The 16796-nt window shown below is 32.2% G+C and overlaps 2 protein-coding genes across 6 annotated transcripts; both read left to right on the forward strand.

The window, feature by feature from the left end:
• The first annotated feature begins 3377 nt into the window (after nt 1–3377).
• Nucleotides 3378–12368, forward strand: LOC122577597 (diacylglycerol lipase-beta-like). Of its 5 annotated transcripts, XM_043748976.1 has the most exons (15): nt 3596–4105; nt 4236–4979; nt 5433–5531; nt 6679–6891; nt 7872–8188; nt 9197–9340; nt 9491–9659; nt 9981–10104; nt 10190–10333; nt 10427–10538; nt 11121–11213; nt 11322–11476; nt 11587–11733; nt 11885–12000; nt 12152–12368. In XM_043748976.1, exons 3-15 carry the CDS (start codon nt 5437–5439, stop codon nt 12306–12308), a joined length of 1986 nt encoding a protein of 661 aa, XP_043604911.1. In that variant the 5' UTR covers nt 3596–4105; nt 4236–4979; nt 5433–5436; the 3' UTR covers nt 12309–12368. The 5 variants fall into 5 exon arrangements, with proteins under 5 accessions (XP_043604912.1, XP_043604911.1, XP_043604910.1 ...); XM_043748977.1 differs by lacking the exons at nt 3596–4105; nt 4236–4979 and adding an exon at nt 3378–3577; XM_043748975.1 differs by lacking the exon at nt 4236–4979 and having other exon boundaries at nt 3597–4105.
• Nucleotides 12369–12985: 617 nt separating this feature from the next.
• Nucleotides 12986–16415, forward strand: LOC122577599 (RNA polymerase I-specific transcription initiation factor RRN3). Its single transcript, XM_043748979.1, has 8 exons — nt 12986–13778; nt 13977–14180; nt 14280–14499; nt 14574–14682; nt 14871–15023; nt 15105–15593; nt 15666–15844; nt 15932–16415. Exons 2-8 carry the CDS (start codon nt 13977–13979, stop codon nt 16279–16281), a joined length of 1704 nt encoding a protein of 567 aa, XP_043604914.1. The 5' UTR covers nt 12986–13778; the 3' UTR covers nt 16282–16415.
• Nucleotides 16416–16796: the final 381 nt, after the last annotated feature.

Genomic DNA, 16796 nt, shown 5'->3' on the forward strand with positions numbered 1-16796 from the left:
GGCACATGCCAATCTTATTCTACTACGATACGATATCGTATTAATTGAACAAGAGAATATTATACAAAGAGCATAATAAATATTCTACAAAAAATTTAACTGGAAAGAAATTATGCTTTTAAATAACCAGATCTTTTTGATAACGAAAACATGGAAAAATTCAAGAGTTCATTTTTATTTCGAAGCGGTGAAATGAAGCTTGTATTCGCAATTATCCAGCGAGATATTTATGACAAGAAAAGACATATGGCTTTTGTCACAGTGCATTTAAAGGTAGTCCGATAATACAATGTCGTTTTAAAAATTCGAAAAATTGTCGCGTCGTTATTAAACTTTATTAATAAAACCCGACTAAAATATTAGTAACAAGTATAAATCACTAGAGTTCAGTCTGCATCATTAGATATGCGTTGCTGATACAAGATTGTAAAATATAACGATATAATGAGGTAATTTACTGAGAAATAAGATAAGATAAGAGAATAAGTACTTTTTTTATTATTTATTTAAATTTTACAATTTGTCCAGTAGGACATTTGGTAAAATATTATAGTTTAAATATTTGGTAAAATATAGCATGCGGATGGTTACCTCCAGCGGGACTCCATCTTCCAGATTGTTTATTGCATTTCTATTGCAAGGTCTGCAGGATGCTTCTTCTTCGGTCTTCTTTCTACTATGGTTTTATTCGTTTCAGCAACCAGCTGATTTGGGTGTGTTGCAAGTCTTTCTTTATACTTTTTTGCATATCCGGCGATTTCCTCTTTGACTGTTGGAATTTTTAAATCTTTTCGTATGCCTTCATTTCTGACGTACCATGGAGCGTCAACTGTTGTCCTTAAGATTTTTGCTTGCCCTGTTTCTATTTTATTTATGTGACTCATTGCTGCCATACCCCATAGCGGGACTCCGTATGTCCGGATTGGTTTGATTATTGTTTTGTATATATTTAGTTTATTCATTATGCTTAAATATTTGGGTATTGGATAATTATATTATTATATATCGTGTAAATTACCTTTTAATCTACGCAAGATGATATTTGGAAAATTAATATTAAATAATGTATATTATTTTTAATTTTATTTCTATATATAACATGGAGCGTAAGCAATGAATTTTATCGATGGTCCATGTGGAATCCTAATGCATTAGTAATGATCGAACTAGTGAAAAAACAAACAATTATGCATCTGACGTACGATATCTATCTGTCACCATTTTGGAACTAGTTTTTCATTAGCTTCGTTACGCTGTTTGCTTATAGCGCTATATAAAACGGATTCAATAAAATCAAGGCTATTTTATAGTATTACACTCGAGTCGACGTATCTTTTTCTAATTTCTAGCAGTGGGCGGATATTTATTAAAATTCGTAAACAGATATCAACGAAAAATATAAAAATTCACGTTCCTTAATCCGTTGAACGTTTTGGCACAACGTTTTAAAGAACTTGCTCAAATCAATATTACAGGCTATACATCTATACGTATATAGTGAAATATTAGTAGGAATATTTAATGAGCGCAATTTATACATACACAACAATCGGTGTAGTTAAAGTGAAATATGTATATGAGATGGAAAAAAAGAGAAAAAATTGAACAAATGGAATATTCATTAATTATTTATACGTGTGCGGATGTTATGTAGTCAGACATTGAAAGCGGAGTCATCTTTTATATAGAAAAATGTATAGTTTCGTGGCTTGATTCATATTTTTTTTCGTAAGTAGACGATAATATCTTGTTACGGCATAATATTTTTATCTCCGTTCCTATAATTAAACTTTTTATTTTCACGGATAAATTACTAAAAGAACATGTAAATTGTTTAAATTACCTTGTTGAAAGTTGTCTTTTAAAATGCTAAGCGAATATATAAATCACTTACACAAAAAGTTGTTTATAGATTCTATGTTAATTCAATACTTTTTACACTTCTTATAATCAATGTATCGCACAATAGAAATAATTTAAGTTCTGAATCTTGTTGTTTTCTGACATGCTACAGGCTAAATTGTGTTTATATTTTGTTTTATTTAATTTTATTTTTATTTTAGAATATTCATAAGTTTTGACGCTGTTTCTTCAGTTCGGAGTTTTCAACAGATAATTTACAAACAAGATAGTTACGAATGCCGTTTATCGACGTGAATCGATTTACATGAAAATTTATTTAATATTGCTTATAAGTGGATGCTGGACTGTTCGTATATAGGTACGTGATCAATATGCAAAGAAAATGTTACATCTTACCATTTATTCTCCAACTAGATATAAATTGCTTACTAAAATCAATTATTATTTCTTGCGTTACACTTTATTACGTACTTTATTATATTATTCAGTCATATTTTTGAAAATATTTTTCCGCATTCTTTTATCACAGAAATTGAAAGAATTCACAAGAATTTATAGTTTTTGAAAAACGTTATAAACATTTTCTTGCAAAAGGATATTGTATATCGCTAGACGTAGCAAAGATAGCCATTTATGCAAAATTTCTGACCTTTCAGAGATACTTTTGCACATTAATCCGGAAAAAATGTACGCGATATCGGTTAACGAAAAGTTCGGAGAAAATCTATGACGTTGCACAGCTTCTGTTTTTGGAGCTATAGATAAAATAAAAAATGGTAGATAAAATTAAAGTATTTTAGTAAAGCAACATTGTTGCTTTCGTTTATCTCTTTTACATGAAAGAGGATTTTAAGGCCGCTAGTCTTTCTCGTAAGTGGAACAGTTATGCTCTTAAACGTGTGTAAATCCCGTAGCTGTAGCGAATTCGCGTGTAAATCGTAAAAGAGAGACACAAAGATAGTACGTTAAAATATTAAATGTATTTTGTTGCATTAGAATACTGGTTATTTTCGAGAAAAAATATTTTTTATCCGATTAGGTATGGTATTTAGACTGTTACACTTAGCACTGATCCAATTAACGCTGTTTCGTGCAACGCTGTTTGAGGCTTCCGGGAAACGGCCGTGTCCAGAAAGGAAAGAATTCCGACGTTTCGGCAACATTGCAGTTGAGTTTATCAGGGTGTCGCACCGATACTCAGCATAGATACTGATACTGATGCTGATGGGTATTAATATTAATATCGCGGAAAATTTCATATAGGTAAGAAATAGTAGAAAATTTATCAAACGATATACGATACAGATACGCAGGCAGAGAGCGAAGATAAGTCTTATGCTTTGCTCTAAGAACAACCATGCGTCATCGGAACAAAGAAACAGCGTGTCTAATAACGTTACGTTATTGTATATTCTATGGAATATAAATATATAAAACTTTTTCATACTTTATTTATAAAAGTCGAATATAAATGATATAAATGATAAATTGGTTTCACAATTTTAGTGAAAAATCAAAGTGGTCGGATTGTTGCAATCGCGGGATACTAGGGACACGTACTCCTACCATTACTGTATATCCCCATGAGAAGCCATTGGTTTTTTCGTAAGCGAAGGAACGTGTGATCGAGAGGAACGAAGGGAAAGTTGTGGCCGTGCCGGACAGTCACCGCCAACTAGCTCGTGAGATTCGACGCGGGATGCTACGAAACAAGGTGAGCGGGTTACGAGTGTATTGTATATGCATTTTGCCGATCCAGTGTCGCGAGCCGATGTAATTTTCTACCAAACGAGCTGCACTCCGCTTCCTTTTAATTCGCGCTAGCTTCGCAGCCAGACGAAAATTCGCTCAAGGCGTCACATTCCTTGCGAACTGACCTCAGCGGCTTTCGACACTATCTCACGTTTCGCGTACGCCGGATCACTCGGATACCATTGGATCGACTGGAGCCGCTGGATCGGCGTATCGTGATCGATGGTTAGATCGTGAACGACTATGGATGTCGGTGCAAGCGAGTCTTATCTTTTCCCTCGTTAGAAGAAATCAAAAACTCGTCGTGCGAGTAACTAAAACGGTAAATACCGGACTGCATCCTGTACCAGGTTGGCGACGATACTCTCGAATACCTGATCGTGCTTGTGGAAAAGTGGCATGTTGTGAATGATCCGAAATTCTACTGAGATAACGAGACGTTTTGTTCGAGAAGCGAATATATCTTGAAATTCGAGTTTTTCTCCAAAAGGTGAATATATCTTAAAATTCGAATTTTCTCAATCGATTAAGCGTTTCTTTCGTTTCATATTGTTTCATGAAACGCGCAAATAGTATTGTCAATTTATCGGGCCAATCGAATATTATGCTTCTTTCTCAAGGCTTTGCACGCGAGAGCGACGCATTTAAATTAAACAAAAAATTGAACGGCGGTTATTTGCTATATGAGGATAGACTTTGCTACATAAGATGTTGTCAGACTAATGGAAAAATGTTTTTGCGCAATTTTAAACTCATGTCAGCGTTTACGACACGAAATGCAATAGAACGAGATGCAATAGAATTATTTATTCCAACTATAATAGTTGAGTGCAAAGAGAACGTTGTATTCCTCGAAGATCGAATATACCGTAAGATGTTTCCGCTTCTAAGAATATTCTTAGAAGAAATACTATAATAAAGTAAACACTATATCTGATATTATAAATATCTTAAGATTCAGCATGTTTATTAAAGAAGCGTGTACGATGATAAGGCGTATAATTAGTAACTAGTGTGGTGTGAAATTCCAGCATATTATAACAATGTCAAAGAGTTACTATAAAATCATTGACGAATATAGGTCTGCAACGGACAGCTTACGATTTCGCTCACGATGATATATCACCGACAAATAGATTTCATCTATCTGTAAATGAAATGTAAGAATATATAGAGCATACGAGGATATAATAAATCTTCTGTTGTTGTTAAATCAATGTTTCCTTATCGAAGAGATAGTCATCCTATCTAATTAAGCAATGCGACGTAGAAAATGTGCTGAATCAATAATATAGAATTGAAAAGGAGAAACGTCACGCGACGGAGGAAAGACGAATCTCTTTTTTAAACGGAAGCGTGTCCAGGTAACCCTAAAAAAATTTCAGACAAAGATTCGATGTTCAACAGGGTCAGGGTCCAGTTACGATCGCAGTTAAGTTATGTCAATACTCTCGGATGTAGGATAGACAAAGACTTTCTCTCGGCGCTTTCTCTGATGCGTAATTTACTATCAAAGAAATACGCGTGTCACGGTATACTCGGTTATCCAAATCCTATGAAAATTTATACTCGTAGAACATCGTGGTCACTATTGCACGCTGTTTGAACCTGCTATGTATATTATGAAACGTTGATCCGAACATTAAATTACACGTTTATTCGTTCAACTATATGGATAGTAACTGGCGTAAGACGCTAACAAACAAACGCGTATCGTTTCGTTCATCTATTCCATTTCCAAATATGTTTTACGCGATACAAAATTCAGTCAGCATCGATAAAGAAAGTAATTTTACAAATCGCGATATGTTCCACAGAAAAATGCCTGCGATAAAACTCTTCGGCAGAACATGGCTAGCTGCGAGCGACGACCTTGTTTATCCGGGTATCTTTGAAATTTTCATTCGATCCATTTGGTAAGTAGTTCGTCTTCTTTCAGTTTCAACGCTAGAATCTTGAGAATTTCATCCTACGTGCAGCATTGCTAGAGATCGTATAGGCTCTACGTAGTCTTTAAAGCCTCGACTGATCGACGTACTCCATTTAAAATACCATACATTGTAAATTAACGCCAACTTGCAAAGAAATGATGGTTCTAAATGATTAAAAATACAGTAAACAGGGTCATAACTTTGCCCTCGAGGCATGAAAATAAAATTTATAACTTATAAATTTAGATTTTGAAATCTTTTATCGATGTGTATGAAAATCTCGTTGATTAAGAGTCAATGAAACATATAAATATGTGTTTTCCTCTCTCCTTCCGAAAAATAACGAAATAGCGAAAAAGAGGAGAGTAGGAATAATCAAACTGACCACATTCAGAATTCTAGTATCGAATAATTTAGCTTTAGTTTCGATATATATTCTTGGCAGGAATGACGATCTGACAGCTCTTTGCTTTGTTTGTCTATTCCACCGAAGCATAAGGAACCGATCCTTTCTATACTTATACATTTTGTTTCCATTTCCTTGCCATTTTGTATTTATGCAAATTTTACGATCATTAGAGGATTTTGTCGAACTGGAGACTCGCAAGTCGTCCATAATATTTATCCATAGTATTTATAGAGCGATGGTTAGTCGGTTAAATAATGTGTGTATCTACACATATAACATTATTTAAATTTTCTCGATTATTCCAGGAAGATGACGAACATGTACGCATACGTACGCAAATTCTACATAGGTAGAATTATTCGGGAAATAGTTTCACGTTATGTAAATAACTAATCGTCTCTCTTTATTTGTTAAAATAAATTATGGTATTTTACATGCCACTAATACATAGTAAAATTCCTTTTAAAACTTCCTACAGAATGGTTAAATCGATTGAATAAATTTCTTAATTTCGCGATCAGATTTTGTACCTAAACTTTTAGCTTCAGAATGATTTTCACTATTTGACTATATTTGACTATAATAAAAGATGCGAGACCGCGGTTATCCGAACGTTACAATTAACATCCCTAAATAATTATCCTCGCTACTAAGAAGAGTTTCTTTGTTCATTATACAAATCTGAATAAATCTCAATCCTTACGTAATTAATTCTGTTCACAGGTTATCCCTGATCGTAACCGTTTGTGTCAGATATTATGAGCATACATGGAGTTGTCAGTTGGGTGGAGAGTTAGTTCGCGTGTATCTCTTAGGAGAGGTTGCATTTCTTGTCGTGTCTATACTTTTCATGCTCATCATTATAAGACTGAGCGCAAAAGGATCTATCATGGAAACGCACGCTCGTAAACACGTTGAACCATTCTTGACAGTTAAGTAAGTAGACGTTTGAAAATTATACTGCAATTTACATATCGTTGACGAACAACGTCATTCATTATAAAATACCGCTGAAATAAAACAATGTTGTTCGTTCTGACATGCATCGCTTCACGAACTACTTTATACTTTTATTATTCCTATTATTCATTTTCTAATTGCAAGTACAAACTTCAACCACTATCATCGATCATAAACGGCGTCATTTATCCGTAATTACGTATTGGCAATTAACGAATTGCTATACAAAATGAATTCCGTATACGATATCTATTGACGTAAACTCTTTTCACTTTTTAGTACCGATGCATTATACTTTATTGACGTACATTAGTAACGATTGATAGGTTCTGTAACATACACCATTTCTGAATATTACAATGCGAGATTATCATCATATATAATTTATTATTCCGATAAGATCGTTTTCGATAGGTTCGTTGCTTGTTACAATTCGATAAAACTTGACTGTAATATCAAATTTGCACGCGTTGTACAGATCTGAACGTTATTCGAGAAATTCCAAGTCCAACTTCATATTAATACGAATAGTGTAAAGTTTTATCGCGCAAATAATCTGAATAATTAGTAAATCTTTTACTTGACTCTAAATTCGAAAGGCAGATGTTCTAATATGCAGGATGTTTTATAAAGGATTATACAATTGAATAGGAAATACGATTCTACGAATAACATTTTCCCATTCGTAATTTTCTTAACTCTTGCCCCTTTAACTAGGTACGATACATCTCCTGTAACGGTTCAGTCGTCGACAAAGTATCGATGAGTACTATCATTTCGAACTGAATTTTCATTCTACGTTTTCAATTCATCTTTGTTGGTAAAATAATTTTCTGATCGGTATTTTATCATTCGTCTTGAGACACTTTGTATAGGCGCCTTTGAAGAGCGCGTTCTTCCCAAAATTGATGTCTCTTTTCTAAAATTATAATTCAGATATTATTATGATTTTACAGAATATTATTCCTCCTACCTGAGATATCATGGAATATTTTAGGAAGCTTATGGTTATTCGGATCAAATGTCGAATGTACTTACGAACGTTATACGATCATAATAATCCAGGCGTTGGTGTTCTTCGACTGGATTCTTATAGGTCTCACCGTTTTCGGCTTGGCATTAATCTTTGACCCATTAGGCTTATTAAGTAAGAAACATTTAGAAAGTTCTATCGAATATGGAAAACTTTCAAGGAACTGGCAACGGAGATTCAAGTTTCTCTGGTGGATGAGAAAAGACGAAAACGCTAACGAGACTTTTCAACAAGTTGCTGGTGAGACATAGGTACGACTGGCCTAAAAAAGGTTCTGTCGTGATTGAAATCGAAACCGCCATTTCTTCGTCGTATATTTTTTAAAAGAAAGCTTTCAACGCCGGAAAAAGGATTAAACTAAACGAACGGAGATTTGGCTTAAACTTGTATCGACTTGTAATACATAAAAATAAAAAGTCAAGACATATATTATATGCGTAGATAGGAGTTCAGAATCTCTACTAGGAAACTGTTTACATATACAAAGTACATGTTTTATCAATGTGTACAAAAAATTATCACCAATATTTACACTGATCAACGACCTTCTATCCTCTTCCACTTGGTGTAGCTCTTGTCTTGACTTTTTATTTATTTATATATATATATATATATATTTATTTATATATATATATATATACATATATATACATAAATAAAATATATATCAGTACTTAAACTTCTACGTACACTTCCTTACGAACTGGTATAAGGCATGTAATGAATTATGTATATAACGAATTAAACGTGACAACTGCAGGATAGTAAAAATAATGTATTGTACCGTGCGCAACGCACACGTTTTATATGTCACGATATTTGCAATTGGCGGCGTTGATCTCTTTCTGTTTATGCTGAACTTTTTAAAGGCAGAACTTTTTTCCGGAAGTGTAACATTCTCTGTTTTACTAAACAATTATAGCTATTGATAGAGAGAAATATGTACAATGTTTGTAGAATCTAACACAGTTTGTCAGCATTTCTTTTCGTCGTCATTCCGTTACTGACAATATTACAAACTTGTAAATACAGTAAACAACGTGATTCTTTAACATTATCGCATACCTCTCCGTACCAAACTATCTATCTTTGACTATATTTGCCATTTAACGCTTCGCCAAACGTCTAACACATTTTACATTTTTTTTTTTTATCTATCTGTATCTGCAACAAGATTTTCAATCTTATATTTATCGTCTGTCATAGGGATAATCTTGACATGATAAAGAAATTATTGCTTTTTTATAGGTTTGCTAAGCTCTCTGTACCAGGGAACAGATTTAGTTCCTTCGGATATTATCGCAGGGTGTATCCTGCTAAGAATTCGACAGAAGCGAGAAACTCGTGAATTGCACCGGCTAAATATTCTTCCTGTTCCAAGATATACTTCCGGTATATATTTTGATTATCATAATTCTCTTCCGAGATTTTCTAACATTTTTTTGAAATTTTAATTTGCGGGAATTCATGTAACTAAAGAGTTAATTATACCGTTTCGAAACTCTACAAATAATATAAACGATCTTAATATTATCGTTCTAGATGAAACTGTAATTTTTAAGAATGCACCAAGTTGGATGTCTTTAGAGAACGCGGCTTACTATATAAAACTCTCATTAGCTGCTTATGGATGGTTATTAGTTATGTATTTACATATATGCACCGGGTGTTTTCATATTCTGCCGAATTTGACTTGTTGCGCTTGTTTTCGGTAAGTAGAAAGATCATGATGATTTCTTGAAGAAATCAGATCGATTATTTGCAAATTTCTGTCAAATATTTGAGATAAGTGAACAGAATTATTACGATTAATTAAAAGGGAATCGATTAGGAGAATATTAAAATAGTAAAATAGAAGAAGAATAGACTCAAAGTTGAAATACGATTCGGTAAAATATTATTTTAAATAAAATACTATAAAATATAGAAACGATATTGTACTGCGCTTTAAGAAAAGAAAAAAAGTATAAAACGTGTACTACTTTAACTAATATCACGAGACCCTATCTTGATCAATTCATTGTAACTACAGAACAAAACGTATTCCAATTATCGGCGACAATTGTTGCTACTGTTATTTAGCCGGTATGAAAACTTTATCAGATTTATCGACGGATGACATCCTGTACGCGTCATTTAAAAACTATTTATGCGAGGTTCGTATTAAAGAAGAATATTATATGTTTATATATTCAACAAAAGGAAACAGCTTTTTTAATCGTTTTTATAAAATACTTTTAGATACCGTTCGTTATAATAGCAGATCAGAAGAAAAATAACATTGTCATTGTTATACGGGGTAGTCTCTCGATGCGCGATTTGATAACTGATATTGCCGCAGGTTCTAATGTTTTTGTATGCGAGGGTGTTCCATCAAACAGCCATGTAAGTATCTTGAGTCCAATACGAAATTGTACGCTGAGTTTAACTTGTGTTTCCTTTTAAATTATTCATAACCGTCAAATGTTACGTGTATAGGCACACAGTGGCATGATAACGGCTGCTAGGCTGATTTTGAAGAAGTTAGATGGTGACAAGATTTTAGAACGAGCATTCAATACATATCCTCATTACGATTTGGTTATTACAGGTAAATAGGAATGCTATATGCGCGCTAGAAAATGTTCCTTATATATAGGTTTACACGTATTAGTCCCTATAATATTTCCATGTTTTCAATTTTATCTTACGAATACTTTTCTCTCTTACTCTTTTCGGTTGCACGATAAAATGCTCTTTACTGTTGACAAGAGAAACGATAAATTGAAAACAATCGTATTTTCCAGGTATCAAATATTTTAATTATGTAGACAAAATGTTAGAACGATATATGTATATTACGAGATTATTAAATTACGTACAAAATAAATGAAAAAGGAAATAAAATCTGTATAGAATCGAGCAGCAGGTCTCTATATTTTGAACTCCTGATTGATTTTCGTGTATAGATAACAAATGACACGCGATCTACTTATTTGTGATCTTTTTCGTTGGTCAATTACATCAAAAATTTAATGTAATTTCTCAAAAACGCCATCATGCCAAAATAATAGATACTTTTTAAGTATTTAACAAGTAATTTAAAACGAAATTTAGAGAGACAACATCTAAATTTACTGATAAAGTTTTATCTACATGTTCTCAACAATTTCATGTAAGAAAATATGTGCAGGTCACAGTCTAGGTGCTGGTATAGGTATTCTGTTAGGACTTTTATTACGTCCACGATATCCATCGCTGAAAGTCTATGGATTTTCCACACCAGGTACGGATTCTTCGGAAACTTTGATTCTTCCTCTTTATATGGTCAATTCTTTTTAATTGATAATAATTATTATTAAAGAACCTTCGCTAAGAAACACTTTTTGTTTAGCGGGCCTTCTCTCAAGGGAGCTTGCCAGAATAACGGAAGAATTCGTTTTCACAGTAGGCATTGGAGATGACTTAGTAATGAGGTTGAGTGTTGATAGCATAGAAAATCTTCGAACGTCTTTGCTCATGGCACTTCGGGTTTGCCCGTTACCTAAGGTGCGATCTTTATCCTATTTCGAGTATTTCATGAGTATTCTGATATGTCTATTTTAGTATACACTATCCGAAATATTTTACATTTTATTTCTTTGATATTATTGTTGCAGTATAGAGTAGTATTAAACGGATTAGGTTACATTTTATTCGGCATTCCTGAGAAAGATCTTGAAAATACATGGAGTGCCTATAATATGATTACCACAGTATCGGGTGAAACACCTTTACTCAACGACCGAGATATAAATACAGTAGAGGTATATGTTTATATACTTGTTCATATAATTTAAATTATTCACTTCCCTGTTTATCCACGTATAAAACCTAATTTGCGTTATGATAATATATTTCAAAAAAAAAAAAAAAAGGAAAAAAAGAAAGAAAGAAAAAAAATGATTTATGTTACAGGAAAGTAGGATATACGAGCGAGATATTTCAAAAAGGAGATATTCCAAAGTAAAATTATACACAGGTGGTAGAATACTTCACATAATCAAATGTAAAACCGAACAGTCAAAAAACAGGTTTGTCACTTATTTCATATTCTGTCCATTATTTATTTTCTCCATGCTAATTTATTTATAATACTGGCACTTATTTATTGAGTTTATGCAAAGTTGAAGAATATTTTAGGAACGCGGAATAATTAACCGTATATTACATTTTCTCTTGCAGAAAGAGTCAAAATAAGAAAGAAAAGAAATTCGAGATGCGATGGGCACAACCAGAAGAATTTACGGAATTAGTTGTGATGCCACGGATGTTATTGGATCATTTACCAGAATGTATAGACAAAGCTCTGACCACCTTGTTAGAACAACAAAAAGACTAGCTACAATAGTTTAATCCTTGACATAAGTAATAAAAAATGAATTGATTTGTCACTACATTATATCGTTTGTAAAATTGTTCAATTTTCCAAATAGTACGACACGTAGTTTTAAATTTGAATATTTCCTGACTTAAACTGAAAATGCAATATAACATAATGCATAACATAAAACATGTATAAGACGCAACACCAAAAGATCCAATGTTAAATGTAACAACCTACATTTTAAAAACGTGCACAAAATGTTCGCAGAAGAAATGAAAATTGCGTTCGATCAGTTATGTTCACTTTACATTATGATAATTATAATCGTTTAATATGGTGATCGTACATATGGTGCAATGATGTCATAGAGTATCGCAATGCTTGCGATTAATTTGTCATCACCTTTTAATAACTTTTAATTGTTACTTTTCATTACTTCAAAAACCCAATCATGTGATTTTAATATATACATATATATATATATGTATTATATTTTTCCTACTATGATAATGGTGGTAAAAATATATAATACAGAATATGACTTGTTCTTGATTATAGTATTTCAACATGCCCACTGTGTTGCACTTATAAATTGGTTGGTGTAATTAATTATTTGCATTATACTTACCCAAATGTAACCAAAATGATTACGTTATATTTTATTATTGAATACATTCTTCTGTTCTGTTATAGAAATGTAACATATTTTTAAACTTTTACTCGTTAAAAAAGATTTCTTTTTTCCTTTTTTTTTTTCTAGTGTGTAATGATATTTACTTGATAATATGTTTCCTTTTTATTTTCATACGAATTTTATAAAAATTTTATACAAAACGGATAGGTACACATTCGCTCCCCTTAAAAGAATTAATTATTTAATGTTTCTAGTTAAAATAATCTTTTTTAAAATCAAGTTAACGTAGATAAAAAATAATGACGTAGATATGTATATATCACGGTCATGTAGTTACTACTTACATAACATTAATAATTACGACTAAGGATAAGGTAGACACGTTCTAAATAGTACGCGACAAAGTAAATATATATATATATATATACACATTTCGCATAAGCATACGCGTACGCACATACACATAGGCAGATACAGTGTCTGAAATACCGACTTCAAACAATCAGAGTGTTTCTAATGCTCTCTGTGATTTGTTACGGTGAATTATCATATACATTCCACTACTATACCTAATCGATAATGTCGCGTACGATACAAAAATTATAAAAGATGGTCAAGTGGCGCCAAAAACGTGGTAGATGAAAACGTATTGAGTATCAGGTCTATCTTGTACTTGATAAATGGTACGTATTCAGTGGAAGCGGCTGTCCAGTCACATGTAGGAAGGAAAGGCGAGTGGGAATACTTAGTGATATTTGTACAGTAATACGAGTTCGAAATGTAAACAGATGTACGATTTGAAATTATTAAAAGTATTATCACATTAGAAAGTTATAAATATAATTGTAAAAGTAAGTATCGCTCAAATTTTCTGCTACCATATATCATAACCTCCTTACTTTTTCGCATACGTGCGCTTGGTAGTTTTAATAAATATTATAAGCATTACATAGTGTTTTTTAACAGTTTTAATATTAGTACATTTTGTGATATTAGAATGATGCTTTAGATAAATTACCTTAAACGATAGATATATTATTTTTCAACAGATGTCAGTTGTATCTTCAAGAGTTAGCAGTGTCTCGTCGATTCTAAAAACTCCTGGAGTTAGATCACAACTTATTAGACAATCTAATAGAGTACATTTCAAACTTCCAAAAGATCTCAAAAGTATTATCTATAATTTTGAAGCTGGTAATGGAACAAAAGATTACGAAGATTTAATATGTATTCTACGAGATTCAAATATAAAGGTATTTAAGTAATTATTGAAATAGTTTATATTATCCTAGTTTTATTCGATTGAAGATTATTCGATATTTCTAATTTGAATCTATTACTTTTCGGTTTAGGACACAGATTTAATAGAATTTTTATCAAATGTAAGACAATGTATATCGTTACTCGGTCCTATCCACAAAGTATTTGTAGAAACGCTTCTACAAATAAAATGGACAAACCGTTCTATAGATGTGGCATCTGCTTACAAAGCATTTATTGAAGATTTAATTTGCATGCAAATTCATTATGCTAAAAATACAATAGACAATTTAGTTGAACAATTTAAACCAGGTATATTTTAAGAAATTATTGTTATATAAGTGGCTGTAACGATGGATCGTAACTAAAATTTTTATTTTGAGTAGATGAGGATAACGACGCTGAATGGAAAAATGAAGATTGCAAAGAAGAAGATATTCAAAGATTAAATCATATACATAATGTTCTACAAAAAATTTTGAAAGTTGTGCCAATGTAAGAATTTACTATCTCATTCTTAGTACTTTATGAAATATGCTCTGCCCCCCTCCCTCTCTCTCTCTCTCTCTCTCCCTCTCTCTCCCCCTCCCCCCTCTCTCTCTCTCTCTCTCATAAATAATGCATGTATATAATTCATAAGTAAAATTTAGAAATATAATAATTTCTATAAAAATCTGTTTAAGGTCAAGCAAACTTCTATTGCAATCTCTTAGAGCAAGGTTCCCTTATATTGTTCATGGAGCTCGTACGCATAAAGTTTATGTTTACGCATTGATTCAAATATTAAGTTACGCACCGCAGTTACGATCTGATATTCTATCTCTAATTATTAACAGGTAATATCACTGTAATCTAATTTTATCATTTTAGGATGAAAAACAAGTTCTTTATTGTAAGTGATTTCTGTTTCGTAATAGGTTGATGGTATTAGATGTAAATATACCACGTTTAGAGATAGAAAATGAAGAAGATGAAGACTTAATGGATGATACCAGTGAATGTGACAGTATGCTTGGTAATGTGAATAATGTTGTTGAAGAAAATAATATAACAGAAACAGATAAAATACATCCAATAGCTCATAAATTGGATATGTGTATGGAACTGATCCTAAAATATATGTACAACTGTTGTTTTATTAACGGAGTTTTGCAAGTGGAATGTTTAAGAAGTCTCTATTTTGATATATTGCAAATATTTGAAACAGTAATATTACCCACTCATGCGAGTCAATACGTGCAGTATATTATGTTCTATATTTGTAGTTTTAAAACAGCTGTTGCGGAAGCTTTTGTAGATTGGTTATGGCGGAAAGCATCCAATCCTAATGTACCTTCTATTATACGACAATCATCTGTAGCATATATTGCTAGTTTACTTGTTGCAGCGACATTCGTTACAACCGGGTATGTTTTTAATAATGTAACGCATAATACAAAAGGTATACATATAGATTTTATATATTTTATTTTTATTAGGTTAGTTAAAGCAGTCCAATTTAAAATATCCAAATGGATACATGATTATATCAACATGCAGGATCATTCAAACTATATGGAGGATGAAAATAAAGAACACAGTGTATTTTATTCTGTTTGTGAAGCACTGTTTCTTATAATTACTAAAAGGCATAATGATTATCCTGATTCAAAAAAATGTAAATAATCATCATTTTAATGAAACAGTATATACATATTTTCTTAATTCTACTAGCGTTCGATATTATTTGTTTATTTGCTTTCAGACATGTTATATTTACAAGAGTTGGATTTAGCGAAAATTATAACTTGTAAACTGAACCCATTGAAAGCTTGTCATCCTGAAATTGCGCATAGTTTTGCAGAAATTACCCGAATATATCAATTAGCATATTGTTATACCGTAATTGAAAATAATACACGGAATCAACTTCCTCTTTTCGATAGTAAAAAAGGAACAGCACCTACAGTTGAAATGTTTTCCCCATTTAATTCTTATACGTTACAACGAAGTGGACAGAGGATAATTCCTGTATTGCGTGATAACGTTAATAGCAGGGAACATAGAACAAGTATGAAATATAGAGAAGATATTGAATACATGACTGAATATTAGATTTAGTTCTTAAAATTTAACTTGTGTGTAATCATCTTTTTAACCCTTAGAGTGCTATGGACGCATATATGTGTCTGGCGAAAGCCATCAGCGTGGACTAAGGACGCATATATGCGTCTGGCTAAAGCCATCGATGTGGACTAAGGACGCATATATGCGTTTGTCAATTTTTCCGAGCACCTACGCAGAAGTAATACTGTTACGTTTGTGTGAGATAAATATAAATGCATTTCAATGTTAATGCCACGTTCGAAGAAACTGTCTTTTTTATTATTATTATTATTATTTAATACTTTGCATTCACAATTTGTCCAATTTGGACATTTGATAGAATTGAAACTGTCTTTGAGAGAATATTGGTCTACGGACGAACTGTTGAAAAGCAATATTTTCTGCAAAATAATAGCACGAGATCGATACATGGTATTATTACAAATGTTGCACTTTAACGATAATAATACAGTAAGTGACGATCCCTTGGCAAAAGATACGACCAGTAATCGCGCAACTGAATT

Source organism: Bombus pyrosoma, linkage group LG2 (genome assembly GCF_014825855.1).
Source record: "Bombus pyrosoma isolate SC7728 linkage group LG2, ASM1482585v1, whole genome shotgun sequence".
Taxonomy (NCBI): Eukaryota; Metazoa; Arthropoda; class Insecta; order Hymenoptera; family Apidae; genus Bombus; species Bombus pyrosoma.

Bases quoted from the DNA above. Each gene is read 5' to 3' on its own strand.
- LOC122577599 (XM_043748979.1), top strand. From the start codon at position 13,977: ATGTCAGTTGTATCTTCAAGAGTTAGCAGTGTCTCGTCGATTCTAAAA. The intron at 14,683-14,870 runs GTAAGAATTTAC...AATCTGTTTAAG, and splicing joins ATTTTGAAAGTTGTGCCAAT to GTCAAGCAAACTTCTATTGC. The intron at 15,845-15,931 runs GTAAATAATCAT...ATTTGCTTTCAG, and splicing joins TTATCCTGATTCAAAAAAAT to ACATGTTATATTTACAAGAG.
- LOC122577597 (XM_043748974.1), top strand. From the start codon at position 5,359: ATGTTTTACGCGATACAAAATTCAGTCAGCATCGATAAAGAAAGTAAT. The intron at 10,334-10,426 runs GTAAGTATCTTG...TTACGTGTATAG, and splicing joins GTGTTCCATCAAACAGCCAT to GCACACAGTGGCATGATAAC. The intron at 12,001-12,151 runs GTTTGTCACTTA...TTTCTCTTGCAG, and splicing joins ACCGAACAGTCAAAAAACAG to AAAGAGTCAAAATAAGAAAG.